General features: G+C 45.6%; 1 protein-coding gene across 20 annotated transcripts in view; it reads left to right on the top strand.

Annotated features, from left to right (window-relative positions):
• The first annotated feature begins 7,587 nt into the window (after positions 1 to 7,587).
• The window catches only part of HPS1 (HPS1, biogenesis of lysosomal organelles complex 3 subunit 1), a 28,740-nt gene continuing 15,758 nt past the window's right edge, over positions 7,588 to 20,569 (top strand). For 11 of the 20 annotated variants that reach the window (XR_002776005.1, XR_002776007.1, XR_002776006.1 and 8 more), the window contains exons 1-10: positions 7,588 to 7,695; positions 9,216 to 9,331; positions 11,112 to 11,228; positions 15,530 to 15,667; positions 15,884 to 16,026; positions 16,421 to 16,529; positions 18,728 to 18,888; positions 19,343 to 19,499; positions 20,058 to 20,153; positions 20,261 to 20,336. Coding sequence is in view for 13 of the 20 variants with exons in the window: in XM_023519804.1 (XP_023375572.1) it covers positions 11,112 to 11,228; positions 15,530 to 15,667; positions 15,884 to 16,026; positions 16,421 to 16,529; positions 18,728 to 18,888; positions 19,343 to 19,499; positions 20,058 to 20,153; positions 20,261 to 20,336 (997 nt within the window). In the remaining 7 variants the exon portion in view is untranslated. The other 9 variants (XM_023519798.1, XM_023519805.1, XM_023519807.1 and 6 more) reach the window with 8 other exon arrangements.

Genomic DNA, 20,569 nt, shown 5'->3' with positions numbered 1-20,569 from the left:
AAGCCAATAATTAGACCTGCCTTAAATTTGAGAGAATATTTATTAAGGGTAAGCCCTTAATGGTTACATTGACCAAAACCATTAAAAAACAACAACCACAACAACAACAACAACAAAAACCAGAGGTGTAAATCAAACGTCCTCACTGTAAGACACAACTAACCCCAAACTTTATTCCTCTTCCCAAGTAGCTGTGTGCCTCTCTATGCATTTACTAGGCAGAGATTTAATCTGGTCATTAAATCTGGCCAAGTCCCTCCTGTCCCAGACCAGCTTATTTGAGCACTGAACAAAGCTTTCATTCTGGAAACAGGTCTGCTGGGGAAACCGTGGAATAGTAGGTGAGAAGCTCCCAGGGGGCAAGCGGAGTGAGCCAAAGTTCACGGTGAGGACCTTCTGTATGATGCAAGGGGTATGTGGGTCTTTGCGAACCATCCACGACTAAAATGACTTTCTCTTCTGTGGATGTGATTTTCTTTGTCAAGATAAGTGATATAATGATGCTTTTTCAAAAGAAGGAGCTATTTGACAATGTCACAGGGTTCCAACTAAGAGAGTGATACAATTTCTGCCGTCGTGAAAGGATAGGAATGGAGGGGGAGGGGCAGGGTCGCTGGGGCCAGAGGCCAGGGAGACTGCCGAAGATGCCCAGGGAGTCAACGATTAGGGCCAAGTCTGCAAAGTGAATGGTAAGGGGAGAGACAGGAGGAAGTACAGCCAGGAGAAGAGGTAGAGGATGCTCAGTGCGGAGAACTGGAATTTGGAGAGGGACATCAACGGGCTGTTTTATGTGTAAGGAAATTAGTCGACTTGGTTTTGACAGGTTTGTTATTAGGTACAGAGGAATAGCACACAGGAGGAACAGCAAGAAAAGAGGAGACTAAGGATTGGTTGGACCCAGTCAGTGGGTGGCTCAGTCTGGAAGCATCTAGAAAGAGAAGAGCAGCGACAGGGCTACCCAGAGAGGCCTCTTCTTCTCCAGAAGCAGGCGTCTCCCACTGAAGCTTCAGCTCTGAGAGGAGCAGAGAGAGAAAGGAGGGGAAGGGAGTGGCAGAGGACAGGCCAAAGTGAGGGAGAGATCAAAAAAGAGAAACGAGAGGCTAAGAGGTTGTTTCCCCAAACTTTTACAAATTTGTGCAAATATCAAAATCTCTTCTGTATACTGGTGCAGGCACAGCTGCAAAGCCCCTTATAATAAATAACAAAAGTAACCAGAGATCACAGCAGTCACAAACTAGCCCTGGGCTAGTTTGCTCCACATAGGTAGAAGCCCCTGAAAGAGTTGCTGTCGTTATCCCTGTTTTTCTGATGAGGCGTAGAGAGGGTCCACAGCTTGACCTGGGTCACCCAGGGCAATGGCCTGCTGAGCTCAGAATAATCCAGTCTGTTCGTTTAACCACCAAGCTCAAGGGCTGCCCATTCACAGACTCACCCACTCACCCTTTCAAAGGTTCTGCTAATTCAGTGCAGCCGGGACCTCCAGAGCTCCATTTGGACACACTTTCTGTAAATGAGTGTTGACTCCGCTAAGCCTCCACACATGCAGTATGTAGGCAGCCCCTGCTTCCGTTGTCTTTCTCTGTGTATTAAATGCTGCTCCTAAGAGGTGTGTTTTGTTTTTTAGTTAATGAAAAGGGAGAAGGGAATCGCCGAAATTTACTTTTGGTGTCCTGCAGTTCTAATTTTGCAACCGTCACGTGGAAGAAATATTTGCATTGTTCAAAGGAAACCGAGAAATTCACTAAAACGTCACATTCCGTAGTGGTTTAAGTTCAGGGCATCTGTTCCAGATTGTTCATTTTGGGGTGGGAGTAATGACCAAATAAGTGGGAGTGGGTTGCTCCTTATAATGGATTCCCCTATTACACACTCCCCAAAAGACAACCTGTAGCAAAATTCAGCATCGCAATCCACATCAAGAGAACGGCTTGCCAGGCTGGGCCTCAGAACAAAAGAGCTCATCCACCAGCCTCCCCAGATCAGATGTTTCACCTAAAACAAGACATGGCCAAGATAATCTAAAACTTAAGAACTACTTTATTTTAAACCAAATAATGGAAGTGCTTATTTGAAAGCGTGATAACGTATAATGAGAAGTCCATGCCTTTTGTTGAGATGATTTTCTGTTCCTTCTGCCTCTAGGAATGATTATCTTTCTCCTTTCTTATCGCAAAGGCTCAGAACAAATTCTCATTGTTATGTGGAGAGAGTGCCCCAGTTCTTCTAGTGCCCTGAAAAAGCTGCAACTGTGAGATGTTGGCATTATCTCCAGCTGGAGAAAAGCTTGAAAATACCAGAACTGGGCTACAGTGAGACAGAGGCCTGGGACTCCCAGAACCGCAATTCCCGAGGGCCCTCTGCAGCTCCCAGCTCCTCCCAAGCAGTTGGCAATCCCTGGGTAGATGGGCCTCAGGCTGGCATCTCTGACAGGGCAGAGGTTGTTGGTGGATTCTGCCCAAGAGGCCCCCACTGGCTCTCGGCATCAGGGAGCCTCTGCAGCCTCCTGGGGTGGGGCAGCAGGGAGGACCAGAAGGACTGTGAATTGCTGAGCTGCCACGTGGTCCAAGCCACACCCAGCATCTACAGGTGTGCTCTACCACAGGCACTCAAGGCCTCTGTGTTTGGGATGGATGCAGCTGCAGGATTCACCTTGGAAATCCACTGAGACCAGCTTTATTTCTGAAAACAAAAGGGTAGTGTTTAATTTTTGCAGAAGCAAAGGTGAATCAGGTGGATCCCTCTGACAATAAAAACTCTGGACAGGGAACGACTTTAAAAATGTGGAATATCAATAGAGCAAACAAAAATAATAAAGACATGGTTTGGAGAGGGCAGGGGAAGAAGGAGCATAAGCATTTATGTAGCATGGCTTCTCCACATCCCTCCATCTCCAACCTCAGCACCACTGCCCAGCGTGGACACTTTCAATCGCTCTTTTCCACTCACTTACTCGCCAGTTCCACAGTCTCGCCTCTGCCAGCCACTCTGTTCCCAACCTGGAGCCCACTAAGAGGGAACTAAGTTTTGATTGTAGAAATGTTTGCTGTCTTTACTTAGGATGTACTAGAATTGGAAATAAGATAGCAAGGGGTCTCAAAGAGAAACAGTTATTATAAGGCCCAAACAACTGGCACATTACAATCACTGCCTCTGAGTTCTACTAACAGGAACACAGCAGCTTCTGTTTCCTCCTCTCCCAGTCCTGGCTAGTAAATATTTGGGGAGGACCGTGAAGTAATTTTCCCAAGACCATGCAGATAGAGTGGCAAACTGAAATTTGAACCCAGATCTGTGGGGTTCCAAAGCCTGCTCTCATTGCGCCATGCTCTCTCTCGTTGGACTGATTGTGGCCAACTTTTTCTCATCTCTGTGTTGTCCACAGCTAGCTTTCTTAATGACCTATGTGTGCCTACAGAGAACCCTAGCAGTGCCTGCCCCCAGGACAGTTGATCTTGGGTTTAAGGAAGCCAAGTAGTAACTCTGATGAGCAATGAGTCAGGCTGTGACCAGCTTTGGCTGTAGAATTTTGAATTCAGGCTCATTTTGGCCCACAAGTGGCTCGCCTGGTCTGTTCCGCTCCCTCTCTGTTTTTCTGTAGAACAATTTAAAGGGCCACTCCCATCACCACCACCCACCACAGGTGATGATGACTCTTGATATTCCCGTCCTGGAGGTACGTGGGAACCCCTCAGCACCCACACATGTACCATCTTCAGAACACTGCTCCTCCTCCCTCACCACCCTGAAGTCTGGAAGTTTTTCTTCACCCTCCCAGACTAAATAAGTCCATTAATCATTGCCCCACGGGTAGTATTTGCAAATCTCTCTCTAAAACAAGAAAGCCAAAATACCAAAAGACAGCAAATTAGAGCAGCCCCCGAGAGCCCTGAGTGCATTTGGGAGGAGCTGACCAAGTTCCAAACGCCTGGCTGGTAAATAAATCCCATTGTCCCATGTACCCAGCAGAGAAAAGGGCGCCCCTCTTTACAGCCCCTGTCATGAACATTACTCTTCTAATTATTATTCATGAACATATTCTAGGATTCGTTTTCAAGTTGTAAATGTTATGTAATAAATTATATTTTTGGAAAAAAGCTCTAAAAGAAACCTTAGTTTTACTCATCTGGAAGTTGGCAAAATGAGTGCAGGGACACCTCCCGGGAAACGTTTCTTCTCTGTACAGGGGATTTTAGCACGTGTTAATATTTTCTTCCAGAAAACAGATTATATTAAGGTTTATATGAGTCTGGTGATTGCAGAGAGTTTGGATCCATGAGGTAGTTTATATTTTGAGATAATGATTTGTAAGTAATAAAATGTGAATACGCTCACTTCCTGTTCTCAGCGTGTTCTGTGGGGAGAGGGAGGCCACTGTTGTCCGTGCTACACGTGATCTCAAGACTGATTGCCTGATGAACTAACACATGCTGGGGATCTTTGATTTCATGGTATGCTGCCCTCTCCCTCTCCTGTCTCCCCAACAAGCTTTCCTTCAAATACTCCAAATGGAAATTAAATTTTATCAATCAAGTTAGATGTCATTGTCTATCTTAGTTAAAATAACTGTTAGCTGCAATCATGGGCAAACCTCAGAATTTCAATGGCTTAACACAACTGAAGTTTATTTCTAGCTCATAGATCACTAAAATTCAATTGGTGGGAATGGAGTAAGGTGTACAGAGGTTCTGTTCCATGTAGTTCTCTGATGTGGGTTCTCTGCCATCTTCAGCACTTGGCCTCCAAGACTGCTATGGGCACCACCAAGATAGACCGTATCCTAGGCTATCAATAAATTTAAAAGAATTCGAGTCACGCAAAGCATATTCTCTGACCAAATGGAATTGAAATAGAAATGGACAGATAACTGGAAAACCTCCAAATATTTAGAAATTAATATCATACTTCTAAATAACCCATGGATCCAAAAAAAAAAATCAAAAGAAAAATTAGAAAGCATTTTGACCTAATTGAAAATTAAAATATAACATATCAGAAGTTGTAGGTGCTGATAAAGCATCACCTTGGAGGAAATTTATAGCAGTAAACTTCTTTGTTGGTAAAGATAAAAGGTCTCAAAACAATGGGTCAGTTTCTACCTTAAGAAACTATAAAAGAAGAGCAAACTAAATCCAAAGTAAACAGAAGAAAGGAAATAGTAAATATCAGTACAGAAATGGGTGGTATAAAAACCAGAAAACCAGTGAAAATTGACGAAACCAAAAACCGAGATAATCAATAAAATCCTTAATGTAACCTGAATCGTTCTAAATTTATTGAACAGAGAGTCCAGAAATGATCTACACATATATGGTCAATCTATTTGAGACAAATGTGTCAAAGTAATACAGTGCAGAAAGGATATTTTTTTCAACAAATGGAGTTAGAAAAGTTGGACAGCTATGCAAAATAATGAATCCTGTCATGCCATCTCACACCAACTCAAAATGGAATATAAACAAATGCAAAATCTAAAATTATAAAACTTCTGGAAGAAAATACAGGAGAAAATTTTTGTGATCCTGGCTCAGCAAAGACTTTTTTAGATGGTACACAAAAAAGCACAAAGATTTATGTTCTTTGAAAGTCACTGTAAAGAAAATGAGAGGGCAAAGCCACAGGCTGGAAAAAAAAAAGTAAAACAGGTATCTGATAAAGGATTCGTATTCCAATACATAAAGAAATCCCATAAATAATAAGAAGCAAGACAATCCAATTTAAAAATGGGCAAATGATTTGAACACTTTACTAGAGAAGAGATATAGATGGCATATAAGCACATGAAAAGAAGTTGCACATTATTGGTCATTAGGAAAATGGAAATGAAAAGCACAATGAGAGACCACTGTAGTAGGAGGCACCTACTAGAATAGCTAAAGTTAAAAAAGGACAATATCAAATGCAAGGGAGGTTATAGAACAACTAAAACTCTCAGTATTGCTCAGGGTGATGTAAAATGGTGCATGCACTTCAGAAAATAGTTCACCAGCCTAATATAAACTTAAACAGGCACTTCCCATACAGCCCAGCCATCCCGCTCTTAGGTATTTACCCAAGTGAAATGAAAACTTATGTTGACACAAAAATCTGGACATAATTTAAAATAGATTAGTTGGATTACATCAAAATTGAAAAGAAAACTTTTGTGCTATAAGTGATACCATTAAGTGAAAAGACGAGCCACATAATGAGAGAAAACTTTTTGCAAATCATATATCTAATAAGGGACTTGTATCCAGAATATATAAAGAACTCTTACAACTCAATAATACAAAGACAGTTTTAAAACGGGCAAAGGATTTGAATAGACATCTCTCCAAAGAAGATAAAGTGGTTGCAAAGCACATAAAAAATGCAGAACATCGTTAGTCATTAGAGAAAGACAAATCAAAATCACAATGAGCTATCTTCACACCCACTAGAATAGCTAAATTAAAATAGACAATAACAAGTATTGATGAAAATGTGGAGAAATTGAGATCTTCATACATTGCTGGTGGGAAATGGACTCCTAGGGGCAGTAAATAAACAGCAATGTATCCATTTGATGGAATTTATTCAACCACTGAAATTCATACTTATGAAGAGTTCGACACGAGAGAAACATGGTGAGTGAAAATAACAGGATAAAGAGTGCACAGCCAGATGATCTCAACTGTGGGCTCGAGAGAGAGGTAGGTACCTGTGCTGTAGATGGAGAGTTGGAAAGTTTGGGCCCTAGGTGGGCTGCCAGGGGTAGGCAATGAATGGGGGAAGGGGAGGGGAAGTGATGCTTTATCTACAAGTGATGGAGGCATTAATTCTTGTTCCCTGCCTTTCCCCAGAGGGTGCTCAATCTGCTGTTCCCCAGGCAGTCCCCAAAACGCCTCCCCTACTGGGCTGCACTCGAAGCTCCCAGGAGGCACCATGGAACTGAGGGGTGATTTGGGTGGGGATTTAGTTCCTTCCCTGACCATCAGTTCCCCCAACACCATCAGCCACTACGAATACACACGATTAAAGAATATCTTGCAAACACAGGTTCAAAACAAAGCCCATATGTGTATTCCCCTCTCTGCCTAGATGGATTAAGAATCCTTAAAAAGAAATTCCAGCGTAGGCCCTCTAGTGGAAACTGGCCCTTCAGCAGCCTGTCTCCTCCCCAGGAGTCCAGGGGAACAGGGAGCTCTTGCCCCAGGACTACAGTCAGTAATTAAAGCCAGATGGTGGGTAAAAACCTGGGTTCTCATTCTTAACTCAGCCCCTTGTCAAGTTGTTTCTTCTCTTTGGGCCTCCATTTCCTCTTCTGTAAAATGAGGCTAAATGGGGACATTTCCTGTGCCTCAGGAGGGAATCGCTTGAACTAAGGCAAGGGGAAGGGCCTAGCACAGTGCCGGAAGCAGCAGGTGCCCCGGACGGCTGCGGGCGAGTTCTCCAATCCTTTTGACCTCGGCGCCCTCCTTGATGACAGGGGGAAGGTGGCCACAGGATGGCAGGAGTCAGAGCTCACTGGGCCTGGCAGCCGATCAGCCATGAGCGAACTGCAGGGCCCGCAGAAGCAAAGCTAGGCAAGGCGGGGCGGGGCTCGAACCTGAGGCGCAGAGTCGCGGCTTCCAGCCCCTCCCCGGGCGGGGCGGTCACGTGGGAGGTCACGCGGGCCCTCCCGGAAGCTTGCCCACCGGCCGGGGGCAGGTTGGTTGGTGTTTGGGCTACGATCGGGTACGTGGGCCTCCTGGACGGCCCGGGCCTCGGCTGCCCATTCCGTGCGCGGCCAGGCTTCCTCCCGGACCCCCGCGCAGCACCCCTGGAAGCGCGGGAGCGGGTCTCACCCCCAGCCTCACCCATCCCGCTGCTGTGGCCGTGGGCACGTCGCTTCACTTCTCAGAGCCGAAGTGTCTGCAGCTACGAAGTGGGGCAGCTGCCACAAGCCGGGCCTCCTTCCCAGGGTAGCTGTGAGGTTCGGCGGTGTTTGCGGGGCGAAACTGCTGCGTAGAGTGTGGGACGAGCAGGAAGGCTACCGTTGGGCAGGAGCCCCGCGCGGCCCACTGCTCGCTCGCGCCCTGCGGATTCCCCTTCCTGGTCCTCCAGCCCAGCTGGGGCAAGGCCCGGGCTCCGAGGGAGCGGAGCCCAAGACGGAGCTGCGGGGAGGCAGGAGCAGCGGCCGGCGGTAGAGGCGGTTTGCTGGGCAGGATGATGCAAATGGGCCCCGGGGGTTCTCCCAGGCTGGCCGGCGCCATCTGGAGCTGCAGTGAATCTGGTCTTTCCTCCTGAGAGCGGGATAGACAGGAGAACAGGGAAACCGCAAAATGACTCCAGCGAGGTTCTCTTTCCATCAGCCTTTTTGGAATTAAAAAAAAGTAGAACCTAATGTCCACTAAAAAGCATCCCCATCTTTATGGGAAGATGACTTTAAGGCCAGTCATGCTGGCGTTGTATGAAGTCTCAGTTACGTTGCAAAACATGTTGATCCTCTAACAGCCTTTTCTTGCCTCTAATTTGCTTACAATGTTTAATTTCCTAATTAAGCTAAAGCTTTATATTGTTCCTGTCTTTTAATCATCAAAATGTGAAAGATCTGGAAACAGTTTAGTTCTTCCTGTTATTTGACCAAGGGTAACTGGGAAATAGGGATAAAGACCCGCTCTATGTTAAGAAAACCAGAGTTTGCTAAGGGCGGTCTGCCTGCTTATAGTCACTATGACCCCGTAGAAAGGTGTAGCAGGCGGTTTTTCCTGGGTTTCACAGCAGGAGTTTGAGGCTCAGAGAGGTTTAAGTGCCTTGGCAAAGCCAAAACTAGAACCAGGTCTCAGGTTCCTTTTGTGTTGGTTTACTGCCATTCATCACATCTTCCCAGGACACCTCTCCTGCTGGGACTCCTTCCCTACCCACCCGGTCATAGCACACTCCTTGGGGCTGCTCAGGGCGGGTTTGCTGAACGCACCGTGGCTCTGAGTGACCCACAGTGAAATAAGAGTGCTTGGAAGGAAACCGCGGGAATTGTTCATGGGCTCCTGTTATGTCCGAAGGACTGTGCTGGCTGGGTGCCTGTTCTCCATTGTGGGACAGATACAGGGCACTCAGACGCCTCCTGGCCATGGTAAGAATGTTTTGAGCAGACTGCCTCACGGCCAGAAAGAGACTTTTAACCACTCTGTCCTTCGCTACCTTGTCCACTCCCAGAAACAGGCAACAGTCAGAACGACGACCTGTGCTTGCCCTCATGACCTCTCTGTTTTAAGCATTTGCAGGACCCAGGATGCTATGCTGTTCTCCATGAGCTGGTCACCGAGTCTGGGTACTGCAGCCCTTTCTGAACCTCTGGCTTGCTGGAAGCTCCGCTCTGCTCCTTGCCAAGGTAGATGATCCTGCCCAACCTGGAACAGACAGAGGCAGGCAGCACCCACTCTGGGACTACTGTGGGGCTGTGGGAGGTGGACAGAGTGAGGCAAGTAGTGAACTCCCGGGCTCTGCAGAGCCCTCTCCTCCCTACCCCCTGCCCAGCTCTACATCCTCCTGTCACCATTGCCTGTTCTCTCCTTCCTCCCTTGCATCCAGGTGGTCATCAAGGCCTGCTATGTCTCTAAGCTACACCTCTTGAATCTGCTCTTTCTTTTCCTGGCCTCTACCACGGTGTGGGCCCTCATTACCCCACACCAGAATGACTGGCCTCAAGAACCTTACCTCACCCATCTTTGACCAGCATGTCACTTCCCACACCCTTAGCCTACAGGGGCTTTTTGCTTTTGACCTCAGCATCCACTCCATAGCCCACCATTCTCCAACCTTTACTCTCCCTTTCCACTGGGCTGGTCCCTCGAGTCCTCAATTTTGTCACACTCACCTTGGAGTCCCAGGTGAACTTCTTCCAGGTCATCCTAACCTTAATCAGCAACCTCTTCGCACTGCGTTGCTCTCTCAGTCTCTGCCTTGTGCTTAACAATTCCATGGCATTAGGCTCCATTCTCTCTTTTTCACTGTGCCAGAAACACCTTGAGGCCAGGTGCTATAAGTTGGAGTTAATAAACCAAGCAGAGATTTGAGGGGAATTCAGTAAGTACCACTAAGCTGGTCACGTAGGATATCCGAAAGAGTGTAACCGAGTCCAAGACCTCAAGGTGCTATGTTGAGGAAACTGAACCTCTGCTCATGAAAGTCAGAACAGAGCTTCCTAAGCATTGTCATGTCTTAGCACGTGTACATGATCATGTCTGTGTGGCACACTGAGGTACACAATGAGGTGTGTAGCCCCTGCCTGGGGTTCTCTCAGCTTCAAGCAGCTGGTCTCAGAGCTCTGGCCTCACCAGGCTTGGGCAGACTGCCCCCCAAGGCTGAGAGGATCACTGATTTGCTGCGCCCTAGGGGAACAAGGCACAGTGGCAGAAGCTCTGGCTTAAGAATCTACTACTTGGTGAATAATAGAACTCATTTTGTATAATCAATCATTAAAATGTGTAGCACAGACGATACTCGAGTGGTTGTGGCTGAGGACGCAGCAGCTAAGCAGGTGTGAAAATGAACATGAACAAGGTCAGGCAGCCTCCATTTCCACCCAGAGCAGGAGGAACTTTTGAATGAAATTCCTCTAATGCTGAATCTACTCCTTGTGGGCTTTGAATCACGTCTTCTGGAGCTGATTTTGACTTGAGAAACGCACTTCTGGACTACCCAGAGGGAAGTACACTAGCCGCCCTCCAGTCCAGACCAGGCTCTAACTGGTGCTACGAGTCTGCCTCCTGTGCAGTTGACTCCGTGTCCAGATCGAGAGCTGGGTCTTTCCTTCCGTTTGGTTCCAGTAGGGCTGTGATGGGTCTGATGCTATGGTGAGGAAAGCTGGATAACACAGAGGAAAGAGCCCCGGCCTTGACATCAGACAGGCCTGGGTCTGGATCCCAGCTCTGCCGCTTCAAGCTGCATCACATCCTGCTCTATAAAATGGGAGGAGCCAAAGGTTCCTACTTTATCAAGTCGTTGTGAGGGTGCAGTGAAGTAACACCAGGAAGGCCCTCACGGTGGTGCCTGGTGCACAGTAAGGGCTCAGTAGGTGTTTGCTGGGATTATGATCCTCTTCCTTGCTCTGGCCCAGCTTAGGGATGTGGGGACTGGGAGGTGACCTTGACCTTGCCTCCTCCTGGCAGATGAAGTGCATCTTGGTGGCCACAGAGGGTGCAGAGGTCCTCTTCTACTGGACAGATGAAGAGTTTAAAGAGAGTCTGCGACTGAAGTTTGGGCCGTCAGAGAATGAAGGACAAGAGGTGAGTGCAGGACAGGAGGAATGGGTGGGAGGAGACAGCACAGAACTACCAGAAGGCCAGGAGGCAAGAGAACCTGGCCACCCGCTCCTGGCCCAGCCCAGCATCCCTCACACTCTGCCCGCATCCTCAGAGTACGGCCTCTTGATGCTCTTGAGTGCAGTGACCATACCCCGTGCCCCAGCCCAGAGCTCACTGGGCTAAATGAGGGCAGGAAGAGGTAGCATATTAGTCCTACAGCAGAAACTTAATGTCACCAGTTTCTCTACCTAAAAAGTTTAGCATAAGCTGAACACATTAATTTTTATAACAGCTATTTTAAGGTATAATTGACACACTTTAACATGAACATACTCAAAGTGTACAATTTGACATACTTTAATATATACATATACTTACGAGCCTATTACAGTCAATAAAATGAACATATCCACCATCCCAAAAGTTTGTGATCCTCCTTCAGCCCCAACCCGCACTCAGGCAACCACAGATCTGCTTTTTGGCACAGTAGACGAGTTTGTTTTTTATAGACTTTTATATGATGCAATCATATAGTAGACACTTGGGGTTGGTTTTCGTTTTAGTTCGGTCTAGCTGCTTTCACTCAGCCTAATTATTTTGAGATTCATTCCTGTCGTAGCGTGTATTGGCAGTCCATTCCCTTTCATTGCTGAGCATTCGCTGAGTCAGTACCCCATAGTTTGTTCATCCGTTTATCTGTTGATGATAACATCTGGGTTTTCCAGTTTTTGCTCTTACAAATAAAGCAGCTGTGAATACTCAGGTACAGGTCTTTCTTTAGACATCCGTTTTCACTTTTTATAGGTAACTCCCTAGAGTAGCATGGCTGGATCAGGTTGCTGTATGTTAAACTTTTTAAGAAACTGCCCAACTTTTCCAAAGAGGTTGTATCATTTTATATTTCACTAGTAGCGTGTGAGAGTTCCGTTTTCTCTGTGTCCTCAATAACACTTGCTACAATCAATATTTTTAAATTTAGTCATTCTAATAAATATCTAATAGAAAGTGACTTTTCTATTAATATAATTTGTTCATGACAGACTCTCATTGTGTTTCAATTTTCATTTTCTTAATGACTAATGATTTTGAGCATCTTTTCATGTGTTCATTTGCCATCCTTATATCTTCATTAGTGAAGTATTTGGTCAGATCTTTTGCCCATTTTTATTGGGTTGATCATTTCTTGTTTTTATTGAGTTTTGAGAGTTTCTTATGTATTTTAGATATAAGTCGTTTACTAGATATGTTTTGTAGATATTTTCTTCCAATCTTTGTCTTGTCTTTGCATCCACTTAACAGTGTCTTTCAAAGAGAAGTTTTTCATTTTGAGAAATCCAATTTATTTATTTATTTACTTATTTATTTTGCTTTCATGCTTTTGGTGCCATATCAAAGAAATTTTTGCTCAACTCGATATCACAAAGAATTTCCTCTATATTTTCTTCTGTAAGTTTTATAGTTTTAAGTTTTATATTAGGTCTAATGATCTATCTTGACTTTCTAAATATGGCGTAAGGTATGGATTAACTTTTTGGGGGGCATTTGGACATTCAGTTTCTTAATATTACAACTCAGCGGTAGTTGTCATTTTCACTCAATTTCCACTCTACATTTTAAAGGAGTCATTTATTTTGACTGACTTAAAAATTCTTCCAGATCAGTTTTGGATTAAAAAGTCTCTATCACGGATGCAGTGGAGGAGTTCTTGCATTTTTGAAGCAACACAGACCAGTTGCTTCTCAAGGTCCCTCCTGCTCCAGCGGACCTACCCATTACTCACATTCTCGTCACAATCTTTAAGAATAAAACAAGACATCCGAGATTGTGGACATTTAAGTGCTTTAATTGAAACTAAAAACAGATCTACCTGTTAGACTCTTTTACTTTTTAGCAGTCAACACATATCATTTTTAAATTAAGAATTTTTAAGTATTTCAGTTCTTAAACTATCATTTCAACTAGTTTTTGATAACGTTTCTCTTCCTCTTTAATAAAAACCTAGTAAAGGAACTAACTAATAAACTGACTTTTTAGTTTCTAAATGATTAGTATAAAGAAAATAGTCTTTAAAGTTTCATTTTTTATGTATACAATACAATTTTTTCTTGATCTTATAAATAATATGAATTAATTGTGGGAAATTTGGAAATACAGAGAAATAGTTTCTAAAAGATCCATAATTTTACTACCCGTCGCTATTAGCTCTTTAATATATTCTCTTTGGGTCTTTAACTTTTATACCTAGTTGGGATCATGCCACATTTACAGTTTTGTTTCCTGTTTTTTTTCATTTGCCATTATATCTAAAGCGTTATTCCATTTTGTTAAGTATTCTCAAAAGCATGTCTTGGTGGAAACATATTTCAGTGTATGAATAAATGCATCATCATTTATTTAACCATGTCCACGTTACTGGACATGCATAATGCTTCTAGTTTGCAGTAACTATTGCTGTAGGGAACATTTGTGCTTGAATTTTATCCCACATCTTATCATTAACTTCAGATAAATTCTCCAAAATAAAAATATTGCTTCAAAAGCCATTTAAAGATATCGTACCACTTTATAACTCCACCAACTAATAAAGGAAAATGTCCTTTTACACTCTGCCTACGCCAATATTTTCATCTCCCCCACCAAAAAAAAAAAAATTCTTGCTGCACCTGCAGAAAAAGCTACTACTTTTAAGATAAGTTGCTGTATACAATCTAGATTTTTAAGTTACTTTTCTATTAATATTATTTGTTCATGACAGTTCAAGAAAATTGTGGTGTGTGAATAATTTAACAAACATTTGCCTCTCTGGAGGAATATTTAGTCAACAAACATTAATTGAGACCCTACTATGTGCCAGTCTCTGGGAGCGAAGCAGTGAACATAGCAATATGCCCTGCTCTCATAGAATTAGAAGCTTAATGAGGAACTAAATAAACACCATGAGTTCAGGGAGTGATAAACGGTCTGAAGAAGTTAGACCTGGTATAGGATGGGGAGTGACTGGGACAGAGTGACCTGAGGGTGGTCAGAAGAGGAGCCATCTAGGCTGAGACCTAAATGACGAAAAGGAACCATTGTTCAAGTTTGACTGACAGACTGTAGCAGCTGGACACACACCTTGGTTCCTGAATGCTGAGAATGTTGGAAGGAAAAGCATTGCACAGTGATGTGTCCTGTTCATATTTCAAATGCTTACATTGCCCCTGGCCGGGTGCCTATTTTGTTTTTCAAAGCAAGGTCTTACTCAGCTCCTTGTAGATTTCACCAGCTCAAAGTTAGGACTCTGCTTTCTCCATGTTTCAGTCAAGGTTCCCGAATCAGCTTGGGGAAGATCAGCTGTTTCCCTCCTTTCTTTACATTCCAGAATTGCAAATTTGAGCTATTTTCATTCCACTAGCTTTATCCCATTTTATTTGAAGATTTTCAACACACTTGTCCAATTTCTTTTTGGTTCGTTTTGTTCTTTATTTTGGAGGGCAGTGGGAATGGAAGGGGGAAGAGCTTATAAAAAGTAAAAGTATGCTTTATATAGAAATAGGGAAAGTACAGAAACATAAAAAGTAGAGGGAGGAAATTACTTATAATCCCTCCATCCAAAAGTTATGACTTTAACAGTGTTGACTTTCTTAATATTTTTTCAGCACTTTGTTTTTTCTGTGCATTTTTAAATGCAGAGTATTCACAACCATTTTTTAACACATAACATTGTATCAGAGGAATTTTCCATGGCATGGAAACACTCCACTATTTTAAGTGGCTGTCTATTCTTCTGTCATTTAAATGTACTGTTAATTACTTAACTGTTCCCCTAGTGCTGGACACTTACATTTTCCCAGTTGTTTGCTGTTGTAAATGATGCTGTAGTGAACATTGTGCATGTGTCTTTGCCCCTCTCTCTGATCATTTTCCTATTAGGGCACAGCAGACTTTCTGCAGCAGAGGGCATGGACTTGGGTACATGTAATGAACTTTCTTAGAGTTGGCCAGCTCTCCATTAAATACCAAAGGCATTCCACTGTAGAAATATGGCCTAATCCTGTAACAGTTCCTTCTAGATTCAGAGCCTGAACAGCACAATTAGTTGGCTGGCCCTTCCCAGCCTTCCTACTACCATCCAAAGTTTAGGGGCAGTGTCTTTTTGCCCCACTTCACGTCAGGACAGTGATACCCTTACAAGCGGGTCTAAAACTATGGAGACCCTTGGTGGCTAGGCCTGGGGCTTTGCCCATTCCTTTGTCCCCAGTGTCTGGCACATTAAGCAGTGTTATTTTTGTCCCTTCCTGCAGCTTCCTGCCCTGGAGGACCAGCTCAGCACCCTCCTAGCCCCAGTCATCATCTCCTCCATGACAATGTTGGAGAAGCTCTCAGACACATACACCTGCTTCTCAACAGAAAAAGGGAACTACCTGTATGTCCTTCACCTGGTAAGTGTGAGTCCTGGAGCCCATGTTCCTCTTCCCTTGGCTCCGTGGACAGTCCACAAGCTTCTGCCTGATCTTGAACTTTAGACTCCTTTAGAAGGCAGAAACTGTGTCTTACCAAATCCCCTGGAACCTGAGCCTCCCCCACTGTCCCCAGGGATCAGGGCAGGTGAGGAGAGTCCCCTGGGACTGGCTGACATAAGCCTACTGTGCCTACAGTTTGGAGAATGCCTGTTCATCGCCATCAACGGAGACCACACGGAGGACGAGGGGGACCTGCGGCAGAAGCTGCGTGTGCTCAAGTACCTATTCGAAGTGCACTTCGGGCTGGTCACTGTGGACGGCCAGCTTATCCGAAAGGAGTGAGTCCTCGTGGCTGGTACCCTGTTCATCTTTTGCTAAACACCTCGAGGCCAGGCAGTTTATGCCCAGCCTCTTTGAAGCTGCCCATTCACTTTCTGCCCTTGGCTCCTTCCTGGCACTTTCCCAGGTCTCTCCAGCTGGCTTTGTGTTATATATCTGTGTGAGAGAGACTGAGAAGAGCAGCGATTTGCTCAGATGTCTGGCTCCTGGTTCTGTGCCCACCACTCCACTCCACAGCTAGGGCACAGCCCTCTCTGCTCTCTGGGCTCTCCCGGTTATTTGGTTATGTCATCTGAGCTCACCCTGCGCTGATGGTGAGCTAGGACTGTGCTCCTTTGGTTGAGGTTGAGGACAACCACCTTTTTCATGGGTTCTTCCTACTCTACCCACCAGGCTGCGGCCCCCAGACCTGGAGCAGCGTGTCCAGGTGTGGAAGCACTTCCAGAGTCTGCTGTGGACCTACAGCCGCCTGCGGGAGCAGGAGCAATGTTTCGCTGTGGAGGTGACTACTGGGTGCGGGTACCTCAGGCCGTGGGAGTGTCAGGTCAGCAGGGGAGTGCAGCTTTAAGACCATGTTTTGACCCTGACTCTCCCCAACCCAGTGAGTGAGGGCACAGACAGACCCTTGGACTCATGCATTAGAGGGTTGCTCTTTCTGGCCACATGGTGGGTTATATTTTGATGGACCTTTCTACAATAAAACAGCTGGATGTTGGATAAAACAGACTTTTTAAAGCAGTGTTTAGGCTCACAGTAAATTATGGAAACCTCTGAAGATAGTCCCCTCAACTCTGAACCCCTCCCCTAAAATTATATTGAGCTGAAACTGGAGCGGAAAATGGTGAAGAATAAGCAGCACTAAAGGCAAGCTGAGTGCAGATGATGACACCAACACTACGACCAAAAAACTAAACTGAGGCCTGCAGCACCGTGGGGAGCTAAGCCTGCGACTCCTACGTTAAGCCCAGATCCAAGGAGCTAAAGTGGCCGTTGTCAGTAGCATTCCCCGGCCCCTTTATAGACAAACACGATTTCTCTCTAGGTCAGTGGCTCTCACTCTGCAGTGTGCTTCAGCACCATGTGGAGGCTTATTAGATAGAGGTTGCTGGGCCTCACTTTTCTCATTAAGTTGGGAATGGTAAGTGGGGATGCTCTAGAATTTGCATTTTTAACAAGTTCCAAGGTATGCCGCTTATGCTAGTCTGGGAACTATACTTTGAAAGCCCTAGGGACAGATTAAGAACAAACAAATATGAGCTCACAATTAAACAAGCCACCAGGAGTGAGAGGGGAATCAATTACCAAGAGAGTTCCAAGGAGCTCGATATACCAGAATCGTTAGGTACAGAATATAAAATAACTATGAAATATTAAAAGACATGAAAGCTTAAAAAGAACCTATGTAGATATTTTAGAAGTAAAAACATAATTGTTAAAATGAAAACTTCAAGGGATGGATTAAATAATAGATGAGACATAGCTAGAAAGAGAATTAATGAACTGGAAAATAGGTCTGAAGGCACTCGTTTTCATGCCCTATTCTCTCATTCTTCCAATAAACGTATAGTACGTACTCTATGCCAGGAGGTGTGCCAGGCCCTGGAATACCGAGATAAGTAAAGACACAGACCCTGCCCTTGAGAGGAAATCAGCTCTACATTTATACTAACAAATACAATAAAGTATGCTAGGTGCTGCCCTGTTAGGTTTCTCATCAGAGTTCATAGTGGCACGACTCCTGTTGGCACTGTCAACTCTCTGAGACATCAGGAAAGGCTTCTTGGAGGTAATCTAAAGTAGTTAATATAAAATTCAAACTCCTTCTCAAGCCTACCACGCCTCGTATGATCTGCCACTGCCTGTCTCACCCCAGCCTCATCTCTTGCCTCTCTTGTCATCCCTCACTGTGTACTGGCCACCTGGGACTTCTTTCCATTTCAGGAGCACTCTGCATTTAATTCTGCCCAGTGTGGTAGTCATTAGCTACACATGGCTGTTAACATTGGAAACGTAGGTAGTCTAGGTTGAGTTATGCAGTATATATAAAATATACAGTGAATTTTGAGGATTTAGTACAAAAAAGGAATGTCAAACCTCCCATTAATAATGATTTTATAGTATATGTTGCAATGATAATATTTTAGATATATTGGATAAAATAAATTATTAAAAGTAAGTTCATTTGCTTCTTTTTACTTTTTAATGTAGTTACTAGAAGGGCATAGGGCAAGCCTTATATATCATTTGGACAGCACCGCTACAGACTCTCTCCCCACCTCAGGGTCTTTGCATATGCTCTTTCCTATGCTTACAGCATTCTCCCCACACCCCTTCCTCTGACAGAATTTCTTGTTCTTTAGCTATCAGTTTAAGGGTCACCTCCTCAGGGACATTTTCTTTGTACACCTTACCCGAGTAGGTCTATGCTACTTTCTCTAGTCCTGTATATTTCCTGCACAGCACTTATTAAAGTTGGCACTTATTTTGCCTGTTTCTTTGCATATCGTCTGAATCATCCACTAGAGTCTAATGACCAGACTGTAAGCTTCAGGAAGGCAGAGACCATGCTGGTCTGAGTCTCCCCATTCCCAAGTTTCTGGCACACGGTGTGCTCAGTATGAATGTACCCACCAGCCAGGGCATGGAGCAGGAGAGGGTGGTGAGTGACGTGGCTTCCTCTCCCTGCCCACCTGTGGTCAGGCTGTGGAGCGGCTGATCCACCCTCAGTTCTGTGAGCTGTGCATAGAGGCGCTGGAGCAACATGTCGTCCAGGCTGTCAACTCCAGCCCTGCACGGGCTGGCGAAGAGGCCCTGCACGCCTTCCTGCTCCTGCACTCCAAGCTGCTGGCTTTCTACTCCAGGTGAGCCTGAGGCCTCCTGGCCCCTCACACTCACCCCTCTGAAAAGCACCACTTCCCTGGCCAAGAAAACCCTCCGGACCCATCTCTTCTGTGAAGCCTCAGATTCTCCCATTCTTCAACTCTTCTCAGCTCACTCCCTTCTCTGAATTATTTCTTCCTGTAACACTGTCTCAGTGTCTGAATTTAGAACTTCCTGATAGGAAGATAGGTCTCTTGGTGGTTTCCCTTTGGTGATTTTTCTTAATATAACTTTTATTTTAAAAATTGATGAGTTAATTTTATTTCTACCTTGCCTTCCTCCAAAAAGGATGAAGTCAGCTGGCACATTCATAAACTCCTTAAGGGCCGAGACCGTACTGGAGACTCCCTTAGCTGACCTGTCCCTGTCCACTGCCACCTGTGGGGCACCAGGGACACCAGGCATGTGCTGACCAACTGCCTGTTCTCTCTGCAGCCACAGCGCCAGCTCCCTGCGCCCAGCTGACCTCCTTGCCCTCATTCTCCTGGTTCAGGACCTCTACCCCAGCGAGAGCACAGAGGAGGATGACGACACTCAGGTCTCGGGCAGCGAGAGGCCATCAGGGAGATGGCCCAGAAAACCAGTTTGGAGGGTGCTGGACAGGCTACTGGGAGGCTGTGGTTCCCGAGTCACAGTTCTGGGCATGTGGTTGGGCATGGCGTTTTTCATATAAGGAGAATTCTGGAATGTGTGTGCTTTGGTGGGTTAAAAGTGCAGATTTTTGGATTCAGATAGTTTTAGCTTCACCAGTTAGCTCTGTGAGCTGGGCAGGTACTTGCCCCATCTGAACCTCAATTCCCTTATCTGTGCGATGGGGTGGCGATGGCATCTACCAATCCAGGTTGTTTTGAGGAATAAAGGAGACAGTTTACCCAGAGCCCTACAGTGCCTGAGGCGTAGGGAACACTCAGTAAGTGCTAGCCACCATAGTCACCATCCTCATTATCATTGCTGGTGGTGGCAGTTGTTTTGGATGCCAATGTGATGGAATTTCAGTGGTCCTGGAGTAAGGATGCACACCTACTAGGTGGCGTGGGGCTGTGCCTGTCCCTCTGCTCTGAGGGCTGTGCTGTGAAGTGCCAGGGGTAGGGGACCGGTGGGGAGGAGCCTGTCGGACACATGCTAACGAGCATCTCCTGTGCGTGTGCAGCCTTCCCTGCGGAGGCCCCGGAGCAGCCAGCATATCCCTTTGCAGCAGCCCCGGAGCCCTCGTTCCTCCGGCCGGGCCAGGAGTTCTGCAGGGACCGTATGTTCTGTGGACCCTTGGGGAAGGAAGGGGTAGGGAGGGTCTGCCCCTCTTTGGAGCGCAGGGACCAGAGTCCCTCAGGCCGAGCTGCTTCCTTCTTCCCCCAGGAGACAGACAGCTTCTCCCTCCCTGAGGAGTACTTCACACCAGCTCCTTCCCCTGGGGAGCAGAGTTCAGGTTCAGGTGAGATGTGGGGTGGGAGGGGAGGGCTGGAGGGCGGGGAGGCAGATGCAATTGGCAGCCCTGGGGAGTCTGTCTTAGGATTCTATGAAGTCACTGCCTTGTAAGTGTCCAGGTCCAGACATCCAGATTCCTAGAGCACAGGACGCTGTCCGCAGCAACCCCTCCGTCTCCCCTGCCAGCTCCAGCTCGAATTCAGGGACTGTGAAGGCCACTCAAATGATTGCTAAAACTTA

The sequence above is a fragment of the Pteropus vampyrus genome, unplaced genomic scaffold, assembly GCF_000151845.1.
Source record: "Pteropus vampyrus isolate Shadow unplaced genomic scaffold, Pvam_2.0 Scaffold238, whole genome shotgun sequence".
Taxonomy (NCBI): Eukaryota; Metazoa; Chordata; class Mammalia; order Chiroptera; family Pteropodidae; genus Pteropus; species Pteropus vampyrus.
This window is presented reverse-complemented; position numbering and strand designations above follow the sequence as displayed.